Source organism: Benincasa hispida, chromosome 11 (genome assembly GCF_027475165.1).
Source record: "Benincasa hispida cultivar pf3 chromosome 11, pf3_genome.v1.1, whole genome shotgun sequence".
In the NCBI taxonomy this organism is placed as follows: domain Eukaryota; kingdom Viridiplantae; phylum Streptophyta; class Magnoliopsida; order Cucurbitales; family Cucurbitaceae; genus Benincasa; species Benincasa hispida.
In genome coordinates, this window is record NC_143488.1 from 84,460,801 (window position 1) to 84,484,778 (window position 23,978).

At 34.0% G+C, this 23,978-nt stretch overlaps 1 protein-coding gene across 1 annotated transcript; it reads left to right on the forward strand.

The window, feature by feature from the left end:
- The first annotated feature begins 1,227 nt into the window (after nt 1-1,227).
- On the forward strand, nt 1,228-23,163 carry LOC120091704 (calcium-transporting ATPase 4, plasma membrane-type-like). The gene is made up of 7 exons (XM_039049816.2): nt 1,228-1,820; nt 11,184-11,238; nt 11,310-13,249; nt 13,333-13,488; nt 21,546-21,717; nt 21,808-22,106; nt 22,598-23,163. The coding sequence occupies exons 1-7, from the start codon at nt 1,641-1,643 to the stop codon at nt 22,904-22,906; spliced, it is 3,111 nt and encodes a 1,036-aa protein (XP_038905744.1). The 5' UTR covers nt 1,228-1,640; the 3' UTR covers nt 22,907-23,163.
- The last annotated feature ends 815 nt before the right edge of the window (nt 23,164-23,978 follow it).

Genomic DNA, 23,978 nt, shown 5'->3' on the forward strand with positions numbered 1-23,978 from the left:
TTAATATTTAAGTGTCATCCATTCTATCTAAAACAATGTAAATAGTTTCATTTGATGACACTAATCCTTTCAATTTTTCTTTTTTTAATTTTTACGGTAATTAATGACTAAGATGGGTTTTCGAATGGAATAATCACTTATATTTGAGTATTTAAAAAATTGAATTCAAATTTTTTTGTTATATATATGAATACTTTGTAGATAATTTATTACGTTTTGAGAATAGAAAATAATTGGAAGTTTTTTTAATTTTTATCTTAGAAAAGTAAGAAAAATATATGTATAGTTGAAAATTAAAATCAACAATAGGAAGAAAAATAATAAATTTCATTTACAAAAACACCACTAGATACCCCAACTCAACTAAACCCTACATCCAAACACATATAATAATTACCAACTAAACTAAACTCTCAGCTTTTATTGTGCACCAGAAGCCCCCTAAGAGTATTTGAAACTTTTGAAAGTTTAATAATATTTTTAATAAAGGTAAAAGTTTTCTCTCTATATATATGTATGTATAATCTAGTCTAAAATAAAAAAGAAAAAAAAGTAAAGCATTAAAAGCTATGAAACATAGATAGTTTATGTGAGACAAAGAATCCGTATCATGTATCGGATACCGATACTTCCCACATATGTATCTGACACGCGATTTGACGTATCTATTTCTAAGCATACATTTTTTAAAATAAAAAACAAATAACTCGAGTGTCTTCTGCGTGCTTTGTTCCCCATAAAGGAATAACAGCTTTGTCTTGATGGGCCTCTCAAAACAAAGTTGGCAGGCAACCCAATCTATGAGTAGGTACATCTAATATTTTCCAATCTAAAACTAGGCAACCTATTTAGAAAACTCACTACCCGAGTCCAAAACTAAAAGAAAAAAAATAAATTTCATCTTCACATTTGAGTCCCCATAAATGTACCAAAATATAAACTATTTGGATATCTTCAACAATTAAATGAAGAAGTTATTCGTTTATTTTCATACTTCTCCCTATAATCTTCTTATTATTCTTTGTAGTATGAGTCACTTTTCTATTGCATTTTTGCATTTTATTAACTATTGTACTTCAACATCTTAGATGTTTTTTTTATTATATTTCAATGTTTGTATTTTATTTTGTGCTATTATTATTAACTTATATTCTAAATTTATCTATATCCTAAATTTTTTTAAGAAAAAGAAAATGTATCTTCAATGTATCAACATCTTCGTTTTTTAAAAATATATATATTAAAAAGAAAATGATGTATCTTTACATTTTCGTATATTAATTTTTTAGAAACTAACAAATCAGCTGTATTTAATCGTATCTGTATCGTGTAGCCGTTTTTGTGCTTCATAAATTAAAGGAAATTATGTTGGAAGAGAGAGGGGAGAGAAATTATCTTTACATATCCTCATTTTGGTTCACACTGTGTAATTTTGTGGACTCTGTACAGAACTTCTGGTCTGGAAAGCCTCTCCGTCGGTCTAATAAGTTTATTTTTCCTTCCTTTTTCAACTTTCTCTGATCTGCTCGGAACAACGCCGAGAAAGGCGACAGAAACGGTTTCCAGGCTATTGAAAACAAAAATCAAAGAACATTTAATTTTCCTCTTCTCTGTTTCGCTTTTTTTAACAGCGAGCGGCAATGAATATCGAGCAGTATCTTCTGAAGGACTTCGAAGTTGAGCCAAAACATCCTTCAGAGCAAGCCTTGAGGAGATGGAGATCCGCCGTCTCAATCGTCAGAAATCGACGCCGGAGGTTCCGAAATATTGCAGATCTCGACAAACGCTCTGAGGCCGAGAAAAAGAAGCTCAAAATCCAGGTGTGATTTCCTAATCCTCTCTCTTGTCAAGCTATTCGAATCTCACGATTCATATTCATATTCCTGATTTCAATCTCCACAATGTGGATTTCTTTTATGCCTTTTACCGAGAAAATGCTAGAAAAGTAGATTACGTTTAAACAGTGAACGATGCATAATAGTTTCATTCAAGCAAACTCGAGCAGGTTTTAGGATTTTGAGTTCGTTTTTCCCTTCGATTTCTTCCATTCCTTTTCTACTCAAAGTTAGGGTTTCTTGACGAAATAGCTCTGAGAAAGAAGGTGAGTTTATTACGTCCATTAATGGTCGTAGTGAATTTCTTAGAAAAATCTCCAGCCAACGAGAAATGCCGATGCGGATGCCAAACGGCAATGATAAAAATTTCTGTGGGCCCTTTCCAAAATAAATAAATATATGAAAAATATATGCCCATTCAATGACCACCCATCTTTTAAGGCCATTCCACAAAATCATTCAAATTTTTAATTTGCACTTTCTTTTATATTTTAATTTCTTTGATGTGTTTTGTGAATGCGTGAAAACGCACTTGAGTATTACTTGATAAATAATACTATTGAATTATTATTTTTATTTATCTATTTATTTATTCAAACTAAAGGTAAGAGATTTTTTTTTTAGAAGCTTTACTAAAAAAAAAAGGTTAAGCTCATATTTACTCATAATAACTTTGGAAAGGAGGCTGAGTGCCCAGCTTATTATTAAATTTAATATAGGTTTAAATCCTATTGATTTTTGAATTTTTAAGTTTATTTTATCTTGATTTCTTATTTTTCAAAATGCATTTATTTATTTTTCATTTTTTTAAGTTTGTTTCATTTTGGTTTCCAAATCTTAAAATTATTTTATCTAAATTTTGAACTTAAAAAAATAAAAATTTGGCCCTTACTTTAGTTTAATTTTAACTAATTCGTAATACAACTTGAGTATGTACACTAACATATTCGTATGAGTATAACTTTATGTCAAATAAGTTTGAGGCGAACATTGAGAAAAAGAGATTAAAAATAGAAAAGTAACATAACAAGGGTTAAAATGTTAATATTCCTAATTTTAATACATATTTTAAAGTTTATTTACTATATTAATAGTCCTAATTTTCAAGAACCAAATAGAATTAAAATGTTTTAGGAATAAGACAAACATTTTGGAAGTTTTTAGGAGTCAAAATAGAACAAACTTGAAGGGACTAAAAGGAAATTTAAATTTACCATTTAAAAATTATTCAAATGTTCAACTATATATTTCAAATGTTTTAAAATATCTAAGTCATTAAATATAAATTATTAATATAATAAGGATAAATATCATTTTGTTCCAATTTCTTTGGGTTTCATTCCATTTTAGTTTACATATATTCAATTGTTCAATTCTATTCCTTGTACTTTTTCAATAATCCTAATTTATCCATGTGTTTTCAATAATTTTAAATTTACTCATCTAAAGTTATATATATATATATATATATATTATTGGATTTGGTTAAATCATAATTATGTTTTCCAGGCAAGAAAGGCACTACACCAATATCTTTAGCAAATTATAAAGGAAATGATAAAACAAACTTTTTTTCTTTAAAAGAAATTAACAATATTTTAAAATTGATTTGGAAGTACATAGACCAAAATGGAATGAAATTCAAAATATAAGGACTAAAATGATATTTTATCTTAATAATAATACTAATATTAATAAACATTATAGATTGAATTAGTGGTAAATAAGAGACATGATATTAGTAAAGAGTTCAATCCAAGATGATGTTTTGATATTGTTTTTAAAAATATTTAGCTAGCTTATATTTAATATCTTTCAAAAAGTTTTCAACTCTTAATTGATATTGTTTTTAAAAATATTTAGCTAGCTTATATTTAATATCTTTCAAAAAGTTTTCAACTCTTAATTGATATTGTTTTTAAAAATATTTAGCTAGATTATACTTAATATCTTTCAAAAAGTTTTCAACTCTTAGTTGATATTTTATAATTTTCAATCAAAATATATTTTGAAAAATAATTACTATCTCATTGGACGACTATATTGAACTCGAAAGAAAAATAAAATGCCCTTTCGCAATTGGTCGGTCATGTGACGCCCATTTGTCTGGTTGGCTTTTGGCATAAATTTAGCCGATTAGATCGTGACACACAATATCGAAACTTTTCTAACGAATCATTTTTTTTTTTTGAGTAATTCTATTTAATATATTTGATCATTTAAATCTACCTTTTTCTTAGAAAGCCGCCGTTAAATAGAATAATACTTTTTGTAAAGATGGCATTTAATAGAAAAATACCTTTTAAAAAGCTTTCAAATGTGAGATATTTTATTTTATTATATGAATTTAATTTTTAAAATATGGTAATAAAACAGAAAAAGATGCGTCTTCAATATGAGGTTTACGAGGGAGGACTTTTCTTGACACTGTTTTTATAGATGTAATAAACTCAAACGATTTATTGGTTTTTTATTACATTACCAAATAATTTATACATCTTTTGTTGACTTTTCACCCGACTTTCTATTAAAATTCAAAGCATATTTATAGATATAAATTACAAAATGGCAAGGAAAGGGAGAAAATTGAAATGGGTTTAATTGTCAACCATAGAAAATATCTACCCGAGTGAGAGAATATGGACAATTCTTCCTCTTTGATTTTATCAAATTGATGTCAGCAACATCTAAAAATGAGGCAAGTTTAATTGTAAAGATATATTTATTAATCTATTTTTTAGCCCAATTCTAGGAGAGTCTTCCTCGAAAGAAAATTCTAGAAGAGTTGTACAAATTTTGAAAATGATGGGCCAATATGGAGAGAGAATTAAAAAAAAAAGTCCATTTGAAAAAAAAAGAAAAAAGAATAAAAAAGTCAAAATATTGAGGGAAAGTAGTTGGAAATGGGAACCGCTTTCGTTGGAAACGTTGAAAGGCGCGTGAAAGGAGAAATTTCGTGGAAGTTTCGTGGGGACAGTTTGAAAGGAGAGAAAAATTTGTAAGGATAGGACGGGACTTCAGTGGGAGCTTCGTGGTGTGGGATCCCTGTTGCATTTTATTTGTTCTCCTTATAATTATTGTCAACTTTATTTATTCTTCCCGCCCTTTTAACTTTTTGGTTGGACTCTCGGATTAGGTGTTTAATAACTCAATTTTAATATATTTATCATTCAACTTTGTGCATTTAGAAATTTCATTTCTCTCTTTTACACATTTATAAAAAGATTTCAACTTTCCACTTTTACTTCGAATACAGACTTTTAACTCTTAACATATTAATTTTAAACTTTAAGATTGAACTCAGTATCTCAAACAACTACATGTGATTTTCTAAGTTGTAGAAAAATATTTTTAATTATTTAAAATCAATTTTAATAGCATGAAAATTACATATAAAAGTACAAAATCAAAGACTTATTATAAATACGTTTTGGAGGGGTCAATTGGAGAACCAAGGCTGTTTCTAAAAAAATTGGGAGAAACGGGTTGTTTGAAAGTTATTTAGATAAATAGGGTTTTTTTTTTTGTCATTTGGTGCATTTCACCATTTTAGTACAATTTTTATTTTTATTTATTTTTTATTAGTTTTTTTAATGTCTTCTTATTAACCCTTTGTTTACCTCTTTTTCCTTTTCCTTTTAAATTATTTTTTCGTTGTACTTAGATTGTCTAAGATTATTTTTTTTACGAGAAAAACATATTTTTTATTTCTAGATTTTAGGTCTAATTACTATTTGGTTCATATGTTTCAAAATATTATATTTTTGATTATTCAATTTTGAGTAATTATTTTTAATTTAGTTTTGACATTTCTTAATGTTAAAAATTTACCTTTTCAAATTTGAATTTTATTTGAATTTGTTCTATTGATTTCAATTTAGTTCTTAGGTTTTAAAATATTACAATTTTATCATTTAGTTATATATATATATATATATATATTTACAATATGAGTGAGAAAAAGTTATAGTTAATATATCGACCAAAATTTAAAATATTGATGTTGATGAAAATATGAATATCTTAATTTTATGGAAATATTGATAAAAATATCAATGTCATTAGATACTCTTGAAAAATTCTGAATTATTTCTCATTATATTTCTAAAGTGACAATATATAAAAAGTAATAATCAATATATTAAGAAATTTTATAATTTTATTTACAATAAAAAAAGAAAATTATTTTAAATATCAAAACCGCTGAAAATATTTACAAATGGTAGCAAAATTTCACTGTCTATCTGCGATAGACTATCTATCTATCAATAGACTGCGATACAATAAAATTTTGTTATTTTTATAAATATTTTAGTTTATTTTTCTATATTTGAAAACAGTCCTAAAAAGTCTATAATAACATCTTTTCATCACAAAGATGTATAATTAGTGGATCAAGTTTATATAATTTTAGTTTAATTATAATCATTTTATTTTTATTAAAAGTGTTCGAGTATTTTTATTTATAAAACAAGATATATTAATGGCACTTTGGTTTATTTGAATGATATATTAAATTTTTTGTGTTACACTTTAAAATGATTGATATTGTAGTATTTAAATTGTAATTTAATTATTAATTATATTTTTTTTTATCGTTAGACTACTTTTAGAGTTGAGAATTCAAAATTTGGTTTTCTAATCTATAGCACATACTAATAAAGAAAATATTTTTAAGAATAAAAGAATTAAATAGTTTTCAAATTTGTATTGAGTATTTAAATTAAATTTTAACTATTACTAAAAATATGATTTTAGCTATTATAGTATTAAATAAAAATGATGGACTAATTATTTTTTTTATTGCAAAATTATTAGATTCTTAATATTTAAGATTAAAATTTCCATAAATAAAATGTAAATATTTTTGAAAATTTTCTATTTATAAGAATTTTCAATATTTGTATATCCTAGCAAGGAAGAGACTAGTTATGAAAGTTAGATGGGAGAATTTTAGAGGCAGAATAATCAAAGTGAAGAGATTAGTTTTAGAGGAAGAAAGGCTAGGCACATTATAGGATGTTTGGATTAACTTCCTTATAATCACTTTAACGGATTATCTATAGTCATTGTAAAGGGATTGACAGAGAACTCCTTTGTGTTAATTTTATTATATCGTTATTAAAATATTTTGAATAATATGTTTATTTTAGTAATTGTAAGAAAATCACGATATGAATTAATCTTTTTCCTTTTTTTCTTTTGAAAAAACACGATATTAATTTACTAACTTTCCATTTGGTTTAAATTTTATTTTGGTCTTGAATTTTGAATCTTATTTTATTTTGATCCCTAAATTTTAGAAAAGGTCAATTTTAGTTCTTGAACTTTGGAAAAGTGATTATTTTGGTCATTAAGATTATGTTAACTCTTTAAAAATGAAATCTGTTTAAGAATGAAATTGCATCTAACCTGATTTGAGCAGGATAAAAGTGAATTAAAATATCAATAACCAACGTGCCAAGCCAACATGAGCGTAACTCAACTGACATAGTGTTTGTACTATCGACCTCAATGTTAGAGGTTTGATAATTAGACTTTACCAGCTAATTGAAAATTAAAACTTAGATTTTTTAGCATAACTAACTTATTTGGTAACTTAATCATTCAAAAATACAAGTCATCTCACCATTATATTCAAGAGTTAATAAAATCTTAATAATAAGGACGAAAATAAATCCTTTTTAAAAATTCGGACCTATAATGGACGTTTTTGAAAGTTTAGGGACCAAAATAGGATTTATACCCTTTCCTTTTCAAATTAATATTTGAATTAATTAACATGATTGTATTTCATATTATAATTATTTTTTTTTCCTAAAATAAAATTTCCCGCCATTGTTTTAGAAATCGTAAAAATTTTGAACTTTCTTTTAATTCAACTCTATTTTAAATCTTGAATCTGTATATGCCTAAACCAGTTGTAGCCATTTTTAAATATACCTCTTAGAAAGTGGAAAGAAAAAAAGTTAGGTAGGGAAATTAATTTTAGAGTGGAAAAGAAATTTAGAGTATCCTTTCTAGAGAGAGATTAGAAAAACACAAAGTTTAGGGAGTGAAAAGCAGGATGGATGGGTGAAATTAAAGAGAGAACATGTTTTGATTTTTTTTTTCTTTTTTTGTTTTGATTTTTTCCCCAAGTGAGAGAGAGAAAACATGTTAAAATTAGGAGATAGTGTCAAGAATGTAAGAGTTAAGAGTTTGAAGAAAAGATGATCAAAACCACATTTCTTTCCAATCACCTCACAAAATTAGGCCCACTTTTTTTTTTTTTTTTTAAATTATAATTATTATTATTAGAATAGTAAAATTTGTCCCATTTATGTAATGATATTTTTTAAGGACGGTTCAAATATAGTAAAATGAACCAACTTATTTATAAATATAGCAAGATGTCATTATCTATCAGTAATAGACATCTATTAATAATAATGACACTGATAGATGTCATTTAAAATTTTGATAGACAATGATAATTTGCCGTATTTAAAAATATTTCTAATAGTTGAACCATTTAAAATAATTATCTGATTTTTTAAACAAAAAATATCAATTTTTGTAATTTGGTCCCTCTAAAATCATCCACTAAATATTTTGTTTTAGTTTCTCAAACTTACAAATACTTATAAATTCTGCCAAACATACTGTTTTAGTCGTTATTTATTTTTCATTATTGATTTAGTACAAAATTCAGTTGAATTTCAAAAGTTAAATATTGTTCTACTTTAGATGTAGCTTTCAATTTGTCCAAATTAATAGTTTTGCAGACATGTATTTGTATATTGGATAATTTACTAAATATTAATTGTAAGGATTAAAGTATGATTTTACGCGAAACGTAGAAATGAAAATAAAACTTCTGAAAATTTAGAGATGAAAAAGAAAGGGTTACAATCTAAACAATTAGATTGAGTTTAAAGTCTACCTTAACTTTATTTTTTCGTTTCTTTTTCTCTTTTCTTTTAATAAGAAACAACTTCTCAACCGAACACTGCTATGATGCTATCTAACCCAATCTAAGGCCACGATAATTCTACCAACATAAAATGCTAAGGAAGATAAACTTTCCTATCATGGAATGCATGAGCAGTATGACTATTACTTGAATTTTATGGTCCTAAAATATGATCTACCTTACAAAGATTTCCATTCAGGTAAAGTTAGAAATATTCATATTAGATGATACAAAATTATCATCGATTTTTTTGTTCCATTGATGTTTTAACCATTCATAAAATTTATGATCATAACTTTTAAAATTCGATAAGGATGAATCCTCATTTCATCTCTTTATTCAGAAATAATAGGGAGGGGATCCATTTTGATTTTTGTTCAATCTAGAAACTTAGCTTTTAGCAAATAAACAACTTTGAGTCGCAGGACTTCAGGTTTACTTTTTATATTCGACCAAGTAAACTGCACATTATTAACATGGTGGTTTAACAAAACCGTCTTTAATCAACTTGTTGAAAAGTTTCATACTTTTAGTAGGAGCTAAAGAGTGGAAAAAGGGAACATTATATTGAAGAAGCCAGCTTTCGAAATCCATGAATGGAAAAAGGGAAGGCCGCAAGGTTTTCAGACTCCTTTCAAAATAACTTGCTTAATTGGGTCAAGGAGAGGGGCTTGTACGCATGTGAACCAAAAGAAAGAACAATCAACAAACAAAATATCGTGGGGCATTGTGAGGGAGTTGGTGAATAAGTTGAGGAAGGATTTGGCTAATAGGATTATGATTCTAGAATGTTTGGGCGCCTTTTTTATTGGGCGTCAAATTTTGGACTACGTTTTGATTGTTAACGAGGTTGTTGAAGATTATCGGAGGAAAAAGCAAGAAAGCTTCATTTTAAAGTTGATTTTGAGAAAGGCTATTGGTGGATTGGGACTTCCTGAATAAGGTTTTGGGTTTAAAGGGAGGATTACCTCTCTTGCTATCTTGTAGAACATTTGACTTATTGGTTATTTCTTTTTAATTAAATAGAAATTTTTGTTTTTGTTTTGAATTTTCTGTATTATATTACTTTTAATTATATGTACGTGATTTCTAGATTATTCCTTATTTGTAATGGATGTTTTGAAGAAACTCTATTTGGAAAAATCTAGAACCTCTAGAAGAGAGTTTGACCGGGTTGGGAGTCCTTGAGAGAGATGGACATTATACAATACGGCTTGTGAAAATACCTTCCTTTAGCGTTTATGACCAAGGAGTTCTATGTTGATATTTTCTCTTTTTTGCTTTACGATTTGGTTGCTTTTTATGGCAGGCCAATTCTTTTTTGTATTCATTGTGTGAGTTTTTTCCTTTTTCATAATATAGATCTTAGTTTCTCATAAAAAAATTGCATATTCATGAGTTTTTAAGTGGTCACTTATTTATTTGCAGGTTCAAGTTATATAAGCTCCAGAATTTTCAATAGACACCTTTAAGAACCTTAGTTATATATCGATCTATTCCATTAATAAAAAGAAAAAAGGGAAAACTTTTTAGAAACAAGAAGCACTCTCTACTTATTCGGTAGGGAGTACATCGAATTGCAGCCACAAAAGAGGTATACTAGAGAAGGCAAAATATCCCATTTAAAGTACGTCACTAATTCTCTATATCTAGTCTACCCTCTTAGAGTTCACAAAACAATACAAAACTTGGATTAATTAGATGTAGGGAGTAATTACAAAAAGCAGATGAGGAGCTCCACAATAAACAATCATGCCTAACCAACTCTACCAGAGCTTCCCTCCCTTTACTTTTGACCATTAGACAACCTTTGCTTTCGTCACTTTATTCCACACTCCCAAAAATCACTTCTACATCCTTCTTTTTTTGGTTGCAAATTGGGTAGATCAAACAGAATCTAACCATAAGATGTCCATCTGAAGAGAATGTTCTCCTGCCATTCCTAGTTCTGTTTACTCTCTTTGATAGATGCTTGTAATCATTTTTCAATAAACAATAGTTTAAAGTTAATCTTTCAATTATGTCCTTCCAAAGGCATCTCCAACTAAGTTATTCTCAACGCATTAGCTTTGCACCAGGACCTTTCTGCTATGTCACCCTTTCCATGGGAAATTGATTGAATTGAAGAATTGCTTAGGCTGGAGGCTAGTTTTAAGTCTATAGGTTACTTCATAGATCTCGATGGCCGTGAATACATTTCCATTGCCTTTTCGATCTTGTAGACAGGAAGGGACAGCTTTAATGCCTGTGATGTTCTTTAGTCAAATATACTGCTTGATTTATTTCTCCATGGAACTGTACTACAAATTTGCAGCAATCACTTTATACATAAGAGTATTTTGTCCTTTTCTTTTCATCTTTTTCATCTTTTTGCCTTCCATTTTCTTTACCAGGAAAAAATCCGAGTTGCTCTTTATGTTCAGAAGGCAGCATTACAGTTTATTGATGGTAATGGCTTATGCTTGTTCTCAATCCTTTGATATTATCCTTTCCTTTATGTACGTTGTACTCTTGTGCAGCCATGAATCGGGATGAGTACCATCTATCAGATGAGGCTAGGAGTGCTGGCTATTGCATTCATCCAGATGAGCTTGCATCCATAGTCCGTAGCCATGATTACAAGGCATTGAGATTCCATGGTGGTGTGGAAGGACTTTCAAGGAAAGTTTCTGTTGCACTAGACGCAGGTGTCAGCGAAAAGGATACATCCAAGAGACAAGAAATATATGGTTACAATCGTTACACAGAGAAACCCTCCAGATCCTTTTGGGTGTTTGTATGGGAAGCATTACACGATGTGACATTAATCATCCTAATATTTTGTGCACTAATTTCTTTAGGCGTTGGAGTTGCCACAGAAGGATGGCCGAAGGGAACATATGATGGTTTGGGAATTCTACTCAGTATATTATTGGTCGTCTTGGTTACTTCTATTAGTGATTACAAGCAGTCTTTGCAGTTCAAGGATCTTGACAGAGAGAAGAAAAAAATTTATGTTGATGTCACTAGGGATGGGCTGAGGAAAAAAGTTCCGATTTATGACTTGGTTGTTGGAGATATTGTTCATCTATCCATTGGAGATCAGGTTCCTGCTGATGGGGTTTTCATATCAGGATATAGTCTACTAATTGATGAATCCAGCTTATCAGGTGAGAGTGAACCAATGAACATAGATGAAGAGAAACCATTTCTTCTATCAGGAACCAAAGTGCAAGATGGATCTGGAAAGATGATGGTAACAACAGTTGGTATGAGAACTGAATGGGGAAAATTGATGGAAACTCTCAGCGAGGGAGGAGAAGATGAGACTCCACTGCAGGTCAAGCTGAATGGTGTAGCAACTCTTATTGGTAAAATTGGTTTGACTTTTGCTGTATTGACATTCCTGGTGATGACAGGAAGGTTTCTCGGAGAGAAAGCTGCTCACCATCAATTTACGAAGTGGACTTCAAGTGATGCACTTAAACTCTTAGATTTCTTTGCCGTTGCAGTTACCATAATAGTTGTTGCAGTTCCTGAAGGTTTACCACTGGCAGTGACATTAAGCCTTGCCTTTGCTATGAAGAAATTAATGGATGAAAGAGCACTAGTTAGGCATCTGTCTGCATGTGAAACAATGGGTTCAGCCAGTTGCATTTGCACAGATAAGACGGGGACATTAACCACAAACCATATGATAGTTAGCCGTGCATGGGTATGTGAAAATTTTATGGAGAATAAAGACCATGGAAGTGTAGACAAACTGAAATCAGAGATCTCTGAAGAAGTTCTAGGCATACTTTTGCAGTCCATATTTCAAAATACTAGCTGCGAAGTGACTAAAGATAAAGATGGGAAGAACTCAATCGTTGGTGGAACACCAACAGAATCAGCACTGTTAGAGTTCGGGATTCATTTGGGTGGGGATTTTCGTATGCAACGTACTGAATATAAGATACTTAAGGTTGAGCCTTTCAATTCTGTTAAGAAGAAGATGTCTGTACTAGTAGGACTTCCTAACGGTGGGGTCAGAGCTTTTGTCAAAGGCGCATCTGAAATAATACTACGTACGTGTGACAAGTATATTGATTCCAATGGAGAATCTATGGATTTAACAGAAGAGAAGGTAAATAACGCTACAAATGTTATCAATAGTTTTGCCAATGAAGCTTTGAGGACACTTTGCTTGGCTTTCAAAGATATAGAGGACTCCGGTGACAAATCTATTCCAGATGATGGATATACGTTAATTGCAATTGTTGGAATCAAGGATCCTGTACGCCCAGGGGTCAAGGAAGCTGTTAAAACTTGTTTAGCAGCTGGAATAACTGTGCGTATGGTCACTGGTGACAATATAAATACAGCGAAGGCTATTGCTAAAGAATGTGGTATACTAACAGACGAGGGTTTAGCCATAGAAGGACCAAACTTCCGTAATTTATCTCCAGAACAGATGAAGCAAACTATACCAAAACTCCAGGTTTACTCTCTATCTTGAACTTAGTCATATTTTTTCTTCTTGTAATATGGTTCTGTATTATATACAAATTGCGATGGATATAGGTGATGGCTCGGTCCTTGCCACTAGACAAATACACATTAGTTAACAATTTGCGGAGTATGGGCGAGGTTGTTGCAGTGACTGGAGATGGGACAAACGATGCTCCAGCTTTGCATGAGTCAGATATTGGACTAGCTATGGGCATTGCCGGGACTGAGGTCTGTACATGAGCTAAGTAAATAATAGTGTAATTGCTTGCAACGGGCTGGAATAGAAAGTTCTTTTTGTGATTATAAATGAACTCTTTTTTTATTGTTCTTTAGATTTCCTACTTCTTTTCTGCCTCTGTTATCTGCCTATTGTGCTTGCATACTTAATTATAAGGCAGAAGGAATCAGAATGAAACATTCTTTCCAGTACCGTGCGCAGAGTTTTTTTAAGGAACTTAATTCTACTTAGCAAACTATGGTAGTGATAACAGAGTTTTCTACTAGTTTACCTCCCAAGAATTTCTACTTCAAAGTCATTGTATTCGAATCAAAGCTGATTGAACTCATACTGCAGTTTCTCCCCTGTCTCCATCTAAATTTAGTCTATTAACTTGAACAGTGGCCATTTGTCTTTGCTAACTCCTGATTTTTTCTATTCCTCTATAACATCTTTGTGCCAAGTTTGATCAATTATCCTTATTTGTATATCGTAATTCTATTATGATAATTTTTATTTACGCTAAGAGACGAGCATTACTAGCAAAATTTGGGTGCATGATATGTTGGCTACTTGTGGGCATAACGAAAAAAAATCAAGTCAGATTAATTTATGAAATAATGAAATCCATTTCTATTGAAATACTTCCTAAAACCCAAACTTGGTATGTTCTCCACACGGTTGCCTCAACTACACCATAGACAACATTCCTACAAGGCTGCAAAAGAAAATTCTACTCTTTGAGAACTCTAATTCTATGAATCTACGGTATACATATATTGCTCGCGATAGAGAATTTATGCATGTATAACTTAGCTCAAATATGAAGGAAGTGGATTGAAATATAGATAAGGTCCACCCTCCATATGTTGGTAACATCCTTAGATAATCTTATCACCGTAGATCATATGTAAGTTTGCACACATTAGCAAAGGATCGTGCTTAACAAAATATTGTATTGACACTAGTAGTAATGCACTTGATTTGGGGCCTAAACTAATTTGTGTTGAAATACGTTAAATTAGCCCTAAGGGCATTTTTGTCTTTTTACTATATTTGCTAAATTAGGGTTTCACATTATTCTATTTATATCTGAGGTTGGGTCTATTGTAAACAAGACATAAAAATAATAAGTTCTTTTCTACCGTGGTTTTTCTTCCCTGAATTAGGGTTTTCTACGTAAACTCCTTGTGTCGTCTTCTTTCCCTATTTCAATATGGTATCAGAGCAAGGTGATGAAACCCTAGCCTCGGTAGAAGAAACTCAGTCATCAAACTTGATAGGTGAAGGTACGCTGACTAATGAGGCCGTGATTCAAGCAGCGGTTGACCGCTATCTCCGAACCATCATCCCAGGTGGCTCAGCCGAACAGATCCAGCTGGCGAGCCGAACAGCAGGTGGTGGGATTGCTCCAGCTAGCGTGCCGATTAGCTTCCAGTCTCAGCCGTTCCAACTGAACACCATCGATCGGATCTTTCCAGCCGAACAGCAGGTGGTGGTGGAAGGTCACGCCTTCCAGCCGGAGCACGCGATCGAGTCACAACCGATCGGACCCACAACTTCGCACACAACCGTCTCAGCCTCGCACGTTCTCCAGCCGGCGCACGCGATCGATCTACAGCCGGTTGGTATCTCGGAGTCGCATAGAATCGGATCTACACCAGACAGTCATGGGCTTGCTCTAGCTGCCGGGTCGGGTCAGATTGGCGCGATTTCTTCCGCTTCGCAGCAGATCGCCGAGCCGTTTGTCCGTTACCCACCATCACAGCCGTCTGGGAGCAGCGCCGGTCACGGGTTGCCGAACTTTGCTGTTGGTGGACTTCCGGCAGTAGCTTCTTCACAGTATCATGGTGGACAGCCTCTTCCTCATGTATATCCAGTTCAGCCTCAGTTTCGAATGGGTGAGTCCATTGAAGAAAATCCCATGGTATTTAGACAGAAAAATTCCAGATCTGAATCTCATGGGGAACTCCAACAACAATTAACTAGTCTTCAGCAATAGATGGTCGCCCTGGGAGCCCGATTGAATGGCCATGATTCTTCCCCGATGTATTCAGAAAATCCGGTATCAATGTTTCCTACTCCAACTTCTAATCTTTTATCTGGAACACTTGGAAATTCTACAGGAATGATCATGGGAGAGAAGTTGAATGGGCAAAATTACTTCTCTTGGTCCCAAACCATTAAAATGGTTCTTGAGGGACGCCATAAGTTTGGATATTTAACTAGAGAGATACCACGACCGAATCCTGGGGATCCTCAAGAGCGTGTCTGGAAGGCAGAGAATTCTTTGCTCCGCTCAATGTTAATTAGTAGTATGGAACCACAAATCGGGAAACCCTTACTCTATTCAGCCACTGCCCGAGATATTTGGGATGCAGTCCGAAGGTTATATTCGAGGCGTCAGAACGCATCCCGCCTGTATACCTTACGTAAACAGGTTCACGAATGCAAACAAGGGAGCATGGATGTAACGTCATACTTCAGCAAGATGTCATTGTTATGGCAAGAAATGGATCTATGTCGGGAGATCATCTGGACCTGCCCACAAGATGGAATTCAATACTCCAAGATAGAAGAGGTTGAGCGTGTGTATGATTTTCTTGCCGGGCTACACCCCAAATTTGATACAGTTCGCAGTAAAATACTAGGGCAGAACCAATTCCGTCTCTCATGGAGGTATGTTCAGAGGTTAGATTGGAAGAAGATAGATCGAGTGCAATGAACGGGCCAAATGTTACCACTATAGAGTCAGCTGCCTTCGGGGTGAAGTCCGCTGGAGCTGATGGTGACAAGCAGAATAGTAAAACACCCCTAGTTTGTGAGCATTGTAAAAAACAGTGGCACACGAAGGATCAGTGCTGGAAATTGCATGGTCGCCCTCCAAATGGTAAACGTCGCCCTCCGAATGACAAGTCGAAATCTGGGCGTGCTCTAGTGGGTGAATCAGTTGAGGGGGCTGCACAACCTTAGACACAGCCTCCAGTGACTAATCCTGGTGATTCAGGTACTGTAGGAATCAGAACAGTTGCTCAATCAGGTAGCCCTCAATCCTTTAGTTTCCTTGCTGAGGGGAATGAGTTATGGATTCTAGATTCAGGAGCAACCGATCACTTGACTGGCTCATCCGACTGGTTTCTCTCATACTATCCAAGTGCTAGAAATGAGAGGATTCGAATTGCGGATGGATCCTTCGCTCCTGTTGCTGGAAAAGGCAGACTGTCACCATTTCAGGGATTAACTCTGCAAAATGTCTTACATGTGCCCAAAATTTCTTACAACTTATTATCTATAAGCAAAATAACAAAAGATTTGAACTGTAGAGTTGTCTTCTCACCAGATACTGCTTTGTTTCAGGACTTGAGCTCGGGGAGGACGATTGGCACTGCCCGATATGACAGAGGCCTATATTTCCTTTCTACAGATGCTTCCTCTAGAAGCTTGTTTAGGACTAGTCTTTTATCTTCGTTTGCTATATCTGAAACAGATTATTTATTGTGGCATTTTCGTCTTGGACATCCTAGTTTTCAATATATGCGGTATTTGTTTCCTCATTTATTCCATAATGTGAATGTTTCTTCATTATCTTGTGATGTCTGTATACGTGTTAAACAATATCGCGTGTCATTTGTTTCTCAGCCCTATAAGCCTACCCAGCCTTTCCACCTGGTCCACAGTGATGTTTGGGGTCCCTCGAGCATCGCTACCCTGTCTGGTAAACGGTGGTTTGTAACTTTCATTGATGACCATACCCGACTTACATGGGTATATCTCCTTGCTGATAAGTCCGAGGTTTTATCTACCTTCAAACAGTTCTATACCACTGTATTAACACAGTTTAACACAAAGATTGCCATTCTCCGAATTGACAATGGTCGTGAGTTTGTCAACCACACCTTCCAGGAATTCCTAGTGTCAAAAGGGATCATCCATCAAAACTCGTGTGCATATACTCCACAACAAAATGGGGTAGCTGAACGAAAAAATCGCCATCTCATTGAAGTTGCTCGTTCCTTGATAATTCCAGTGTCTCTTCCTTTGTACCTGTGGGGAGATGCGATTCTTACCGCAGCTCATCTAATTAATAGAATGCCTTCACGAGTTCTAAAGTTTCAAACCCCTCTTGAGTGCTTCAAAGAGTCCTATCAGTCTACCCGTCTTATTCCTGAGGTTCCCCTTCGTGTGTTTGGGTGTACAGCCTTTGTTCATACTCATGGTCCACACCGGACTAAGTTTGCTCCACGAGCTAAAACATGTGTGTTTGTCGGGTATCCCCTTCATCAGCGAGGCTATAAATGCTTTCATCCATCTTCCAGAAAATATTTTGTCACTATGGATGTCACGTTCCTTGAAGACAAACCGTTCTTTCCCGTTAGTCATCTTCAGGGGGAGACCACGAATGAAGAGACTAACAATTCCATGTACTCCATACCCATTAGCCTCAACCTTGAGCCTAGTCTGAATATTCTTGAACCTGAGCTTAGTCCCAATATTCCTGGACCTAGTCTACCTAGTCTTGAATCTAATTCTGCTCCTGTTGTTCCTGTGTCGGTTCTTCCTACTAAACAAGTGCCCTGGATAACATATTATAGGAGGAATCTCAGAAAGGAAATTCAGGAAACCTCTGGTGTTCCATCGGAAAGTGTCCAAGAGTCAGAACCAGCACAAGTTCAAGATCCCGTTGTTTCAAAGGAGAGTCTTGAAGAAAAGTCTGGGAACATAGAAAATGACGAAATGAGCTCAGAGAAGGTTGAAATTTCAGGAAGGGATGAGATGCTGAAAGATCCTCAAGAGGATGCAGAATTGTCTCAAAAGTCCGATACTGAAGAGGGACAGACGAAAACTGACAACTATGATACCACTCTGGATATGCCAATTGCTCTGAGAAAGGGAACCAGGTCATGTACAAAATACCCTTTGCATAGCTTTCTGACCTATAGTAACTTATCTCCTGTTTTTAAGGCTTTTACTACTCAGCTAGATGCTCTAACAATACCTACCAGTGTACATGCGACCATGGAAGTTCCCGAATGGAAAGCAGCAGTAATGGAGGAAATGAGAGCTCTTGAGGCAAATAAGACTTGGGAGTTAGTAGCTCTCCCTAGAGGTCACAAAATAGTTGGTTGCAAATGGGTGTTCACAGTGAAGTATAAGTTTGACGGAACACTTGAGAGGTATAAAGCCAGGTTAGTTGCTAAAGGATTCACTCAGACGTATGAGATTGATTATTCAGAAACTTTTTCCCCAGTGGCTAAGTTAAACACGATTCGTGTTCTTCTGTCTGTCGCCGTGAATAAAGATTGGCCCCTACATCAACTAGATGTAAAGAACGCATTCCTAAATGGTGAGTTGGAAGAGGAAGTTTATACGAGTCCACCTCCAGGTTTTGAAGCTAAGTTTGGGAATCATGTTTGCAAACTCAGGAAGTCTTTATATGGGTTGAAGCAGTCTCCTAGGGCGTGGTTTGACAGGTTCACCGTGTTTGTTAAGTCCCAAGGGTTTGTTCAGGGGCATTCTGATCATACCTTGTTTACCAAAAAATCATCTTTAGGAAAGATTGCTGTGTTGGTAGTGTATGTTGATGACATCATCCTATCAGGGGATGATACGGCAGAAATTGCTAAGCTAAAACAAAGGATGGCAAGTGAATTTGAAATTAAGGATCTTGGTAGTTTAAGGTATTTTCTAGGGATGGAAGTGGCAAGATCAAAAGTAGGAATATCTGTTTCTCAGCGGAAGTACACTATGGACTTGTTAAAAGAAACAGGAATGACCAGATGCAAACCTATTGACACTCCTATTGAGGTCAATAGCAAACTGAAAAGTGTTTCGGAAGGAGTTCCTGTGAATAAGGAGAGGTATCAACGCCTAGTAGGAAAACTGATTTACTTGTCTCATACTAGACCCGACATCTCCTATGCTGTGAGTGTAGTAAGTCAGTTCATGCAGAGTCCATATGAGGAGCACATGGAAGCTGTGACTCGAATTTTGAGATATTTAAAGTCCACCCCTGGGAAGGGCTTGGTATTCAGGAAACATGACACACGAAGCATCGAGGCATATACTGACTCAGATTGGGCCGGATCTGTGACTGATAGAAGGTCAACCTCAGGGTACTGTACCTTTGTATGGGGAAATTTGGTAACTTGGCGGAGTAAAAAACAGGGTGTAGTGGCCAGAAGTAGTGCTGAGGCAGAGTATAGAGCTATGAATCTGGGAGTGTGTGAAGAAATCTGGTTGCAGAAAGTTTTATCTGATCTTCACGAGAGTAGTCCTGGGCCTATGAAGCTGTATTGTGATAATAAGGCTGCCATCAGTATTGCGAATAATCCCGTACAACATGATAGAACCAAACATGTTGAAATTGATAGGCACTTTATTAAAGAAAAGTTAGACCGCGGAGCTATTTGTATTCCCTATGTACCTTCAGTCCAACAGATTGCCGATGTTTTTACGAAAGGGTTATCGAGACAGACGTTTGAAGCTTGTATTAGCAAGTTGGGTCTTGCCGATATCTATGCCCCAACTTGAGCGGGAGTGTTGAAATATGTTAAATTAGCCCTAAGGGCATTTTTGTCTTTTTACTATATTTGCTAAATTAGGGTTTCACATTATTCTATTTATATCTGAGGTTGGGTCTATTGTAAACAAGACATAAAAATAATAAATTCTTTTCTACCGTGGTTTTTCTTCCCTGAATTAGGGTTTTCCACGTAAACTCTTTGTGTCGTCTTCTTTCCCTATTTCAATAATTTGTAATGCTCTTCAAAATTTTTCTCTAATGTCACGAGAGTCACAATTTTGGGTGAATAGGCCTAATTATACTTCCCCTTTAGAATGTATGCCAGCACAACACCCAAGCCACCCATGGAGGAGCTTCACGATGGCTGCTTGGTTCCACAAAGCAATCTATTTGATATCTAGGCTGCCTTCTAAAAGGGGAAAACAAATATCTTCCCAAGAAGCTTTTGTACCTACAAGAATATTGTCCTCCCTTCCCATAGAAAGTTCCTAAGCACACATTCAATCTTCTAAGTCACTTTAGTGGGCAGGATAAATGCATTGCACCGATACACATGGAAGCTTATGAGAAGTGACCTGATTAGTTGGAGCATTTCAACAAAAAGGAAGAGTAGGAAGACCAATTTCACTTTTGGTGTGTAATGTGCTTGATTAAGGGGTTACCATCCCTGGAAGATAATTTCGAAGAGATTGGGTGGAGACCTAGGTTGATTGGAAGAGAGGACAGGCTAGTAATTAACAGTTGGTATCTGATCATCCACATTATGTTGGTCTATCTTGCACGAAAGAAACAAGCTCTTGGATTGATTAGTAGCTAACCCCGATAAGTCCTCAAAATGGTCCAAAGAAGATTTTATGAAGAAAAGTGACGAGGATAAATAGCAGAAAGAGATCACAAGCCATCTGTGAATTAAAGGTTATTTAATGGACCTTACCACACATGGGATGAAATTTTAAATTACATACATTATATAGCATCCAAGCTGTACTACCATATCCATGAAAAAGAGATAGGGGCAGATGGGGGCACCTTGCCTCAGGCCCTTCCTACATTGAAACGAACTATCTCCCATCATTAATAAAGAAGAACATTGAGGAGGTGATGCAACATTTGATCTAGTTAAGAAACCTCAGAATCACAAACAAAATGCCAATGATAATATCCAAATGGATTGAGTCATACACCTTTTGAAGATTAACTTTTATCGTACAGCAAAAGGGCCCTTGTGCAAGTGATAGCCGCTCAAAATAGGGAAGGTAATCAACAATGTTGCACCCTATGACAAATGTCAGACTGGTTGGGGATGATGAAGTGGGGAAGAACATTCCTTATGCCTTTCACTGAAGATTGATTGATTCAATAGCTAAACCTTTACTATCTTAATGATTTCAAATAGAATTACAACTACTAATGATTGCTGATATCTTTATAATCACTAGATGATTGTTTGAACGATTTTAACTATGAGAATTACTATCGTTATTATATTTTTTTGGTTTCATGTTATTGTGTGTTTCATATGGTATTTCATTGGATGACTTGCAGGTTGCCAAAGAAAATGCCGATGTCATCATAATGGATGACAATTTTTCAACTATTGTAAATGTTGCAAGATGGGGACGTGCGGTGTACATTAACATACAGAAGTTTGTGCAGTTTCAGCTAACAGTTAACATTGTTGCTCTAGTGATCAATTTTGTTTCTGCTTGCCTCTCAGGTGTATTCATCGACGAAGTTACTCCTTTATGTAAGACCATTTGAAAATAACTAAAGTTGATGAATTTTTTATGTCTTACCCGACTTTTAGGATCTGCTCCTCTTACGGCTGTACAGTTGCTTTGGGTGAACTTGATTATGGACACTCTTGGTGCTTTGGCACTGGCCACAGAGCCTCCAAATGATGGACTTATGCAGAGACCTCCAATTCCCAAGGGGGTTAACTTTATTACCAAAGCCATGTGGAGGAACATCATTGGTCAGAGTATCTATCAACTTGCTGTTCTTGCAGGTCTTAATTTTGGGGGAAAGCAGCTTCTTGGACTTAATGGATCTGATTCCACAAAAGTTCTCAACACTTTGATATTCAACTCATTTGTGTTCTGCCAGGTATCGCTAGAGCAACACTGTCCATCATAATTGTCTTAAGCTTAGTTCTTATATACCTTGGTACTCATTTTGTTGGGAAAAACCTCTCACTATTATTGTCGGAATAAACAAAAAAAACAACAGAAAAATTAAAAGAGTAGTGAAACTGGAAACGCAAGAATTAATACGAAAAAACTCCAAACCGAGGAAAAAACCACGGACCAAAAAAACTATACTACATGAAAAGTTATTACAATCACATAAAAATCTCTCCCCAACCCTTGTTACAAAAGAAAATACTCTCTTGAAGTATTTGTACCACTCACCCTTTTTCCCACTCTCGAACTTAAAAATACAAAAAGAGAATTTATCTAGAGCCAAAGCCATATTCTCATTTTATAGTACTTGGAACCCATCAATTTCTTGAACTTTTCCAATGTGAGACAACTGCATTTCTAATATTTTGCCAAAACTCAACACATTTTACACCTTTGGATGGTTGTTATTTACAGGTTTTCAACGAAATTAACAGCCGTGAGATGGAAAAGATCAACATCTTCCGAGGGATGTTCAGCAGCTGGATATTTTTGGGAGTAATGGTATCCACAGTGGGATTTCAAATAATAATTGTAGAACTTTTGGGAGCTTTTGCAAGCACTGTACCACTGAGCTGGGAACTGTGGGGATTGAGTGTGTTGATTGGATTTGTGAGCATGCCGATTGCAGTTGTGTTGAAGTTCATCCCTGTTCATAAAGAAGAAGCATTTGCGGCCCATCATGATGGCTATGAACCAATCCCTTCTGGCCCAGAGCTGGCTTGAAATTCCCAGCTCCAAGACTACCAAGCAAGGCTTTGTATTTGTTTTGGGGATGATGAAGAATGGACTTTGTTTAAGCTTGAAGTATGATCACAAATTTTTGTCTCATTAACAAAGGAATGTTGTTAATTATTACAATTTCTCAACTGCTGCAACTGAAAAAATAAACGTTACTTTTTTTCTTCCCTTTTTGGTATCTTTTTGTTCTAGAGGAACAAGAGCATCTTAAGAAGGTAAGTAATGCAAGACCAATTGAGCTATTTGTATGTGCAGAAAAATTATCCATCCAACATTTTTGGGGGAATTTTACTTTTTCTTATTTTAAATTCTTTATGGGCTAAATATATGTTTTGGTCTCTTATGTTTGGCTATTTTTTTCCATTTCCTCGGTGATCTTTTAAAAGTTCCAATTTCATTGAAATATTTAGAAGCTATTGTCACAAAACATAATAATTAATTAACAAAAACGATGATATAATGTTAAAATACGCAATATTAATTAAATGAAGGGATTAAAGTAAAAGGTTATCTCAATGGTAACTCACATGATCTTTTTTCTTGGAGGTTGAACGTTTGATTCCTCATCTTCACAGTTGTATTACCAAAAGAGAGAATTTTTTAATGAAGGGAGATTGGAATGGGAAGGAAAAGACAAGGAAATTAATAATTCAAGCAATAATTTTCTAAATTTGAAAATATAGCAAAAATTTTAATTTTTTTTTTTAATTATTATTCTAAATTTACTCTTATTTGTGCACTAATAGATATATCTAATAGACTTTATATTTAGTATATCAATCAACTTATATACTTTACATTTGTTATATAAAATAAGTTTATAAAGTATATCATTTATCCAATTGATATACCATGACTTTATCGTGTATGATGGATATCATTTGTTCGATTGGTGAATATTGTATTTCTTTTTTGTTACGTTTTGATATGCCGTTTTTCTCATTCAATTAGTTTGATATCAATGGCCTAATTTAGGTTTTAGCATTAGTTATATTAATTAATTGTCTCAAATAGCTTACAAGAATAAAAATAGTCGCCATAAACCAACAAAGATCCT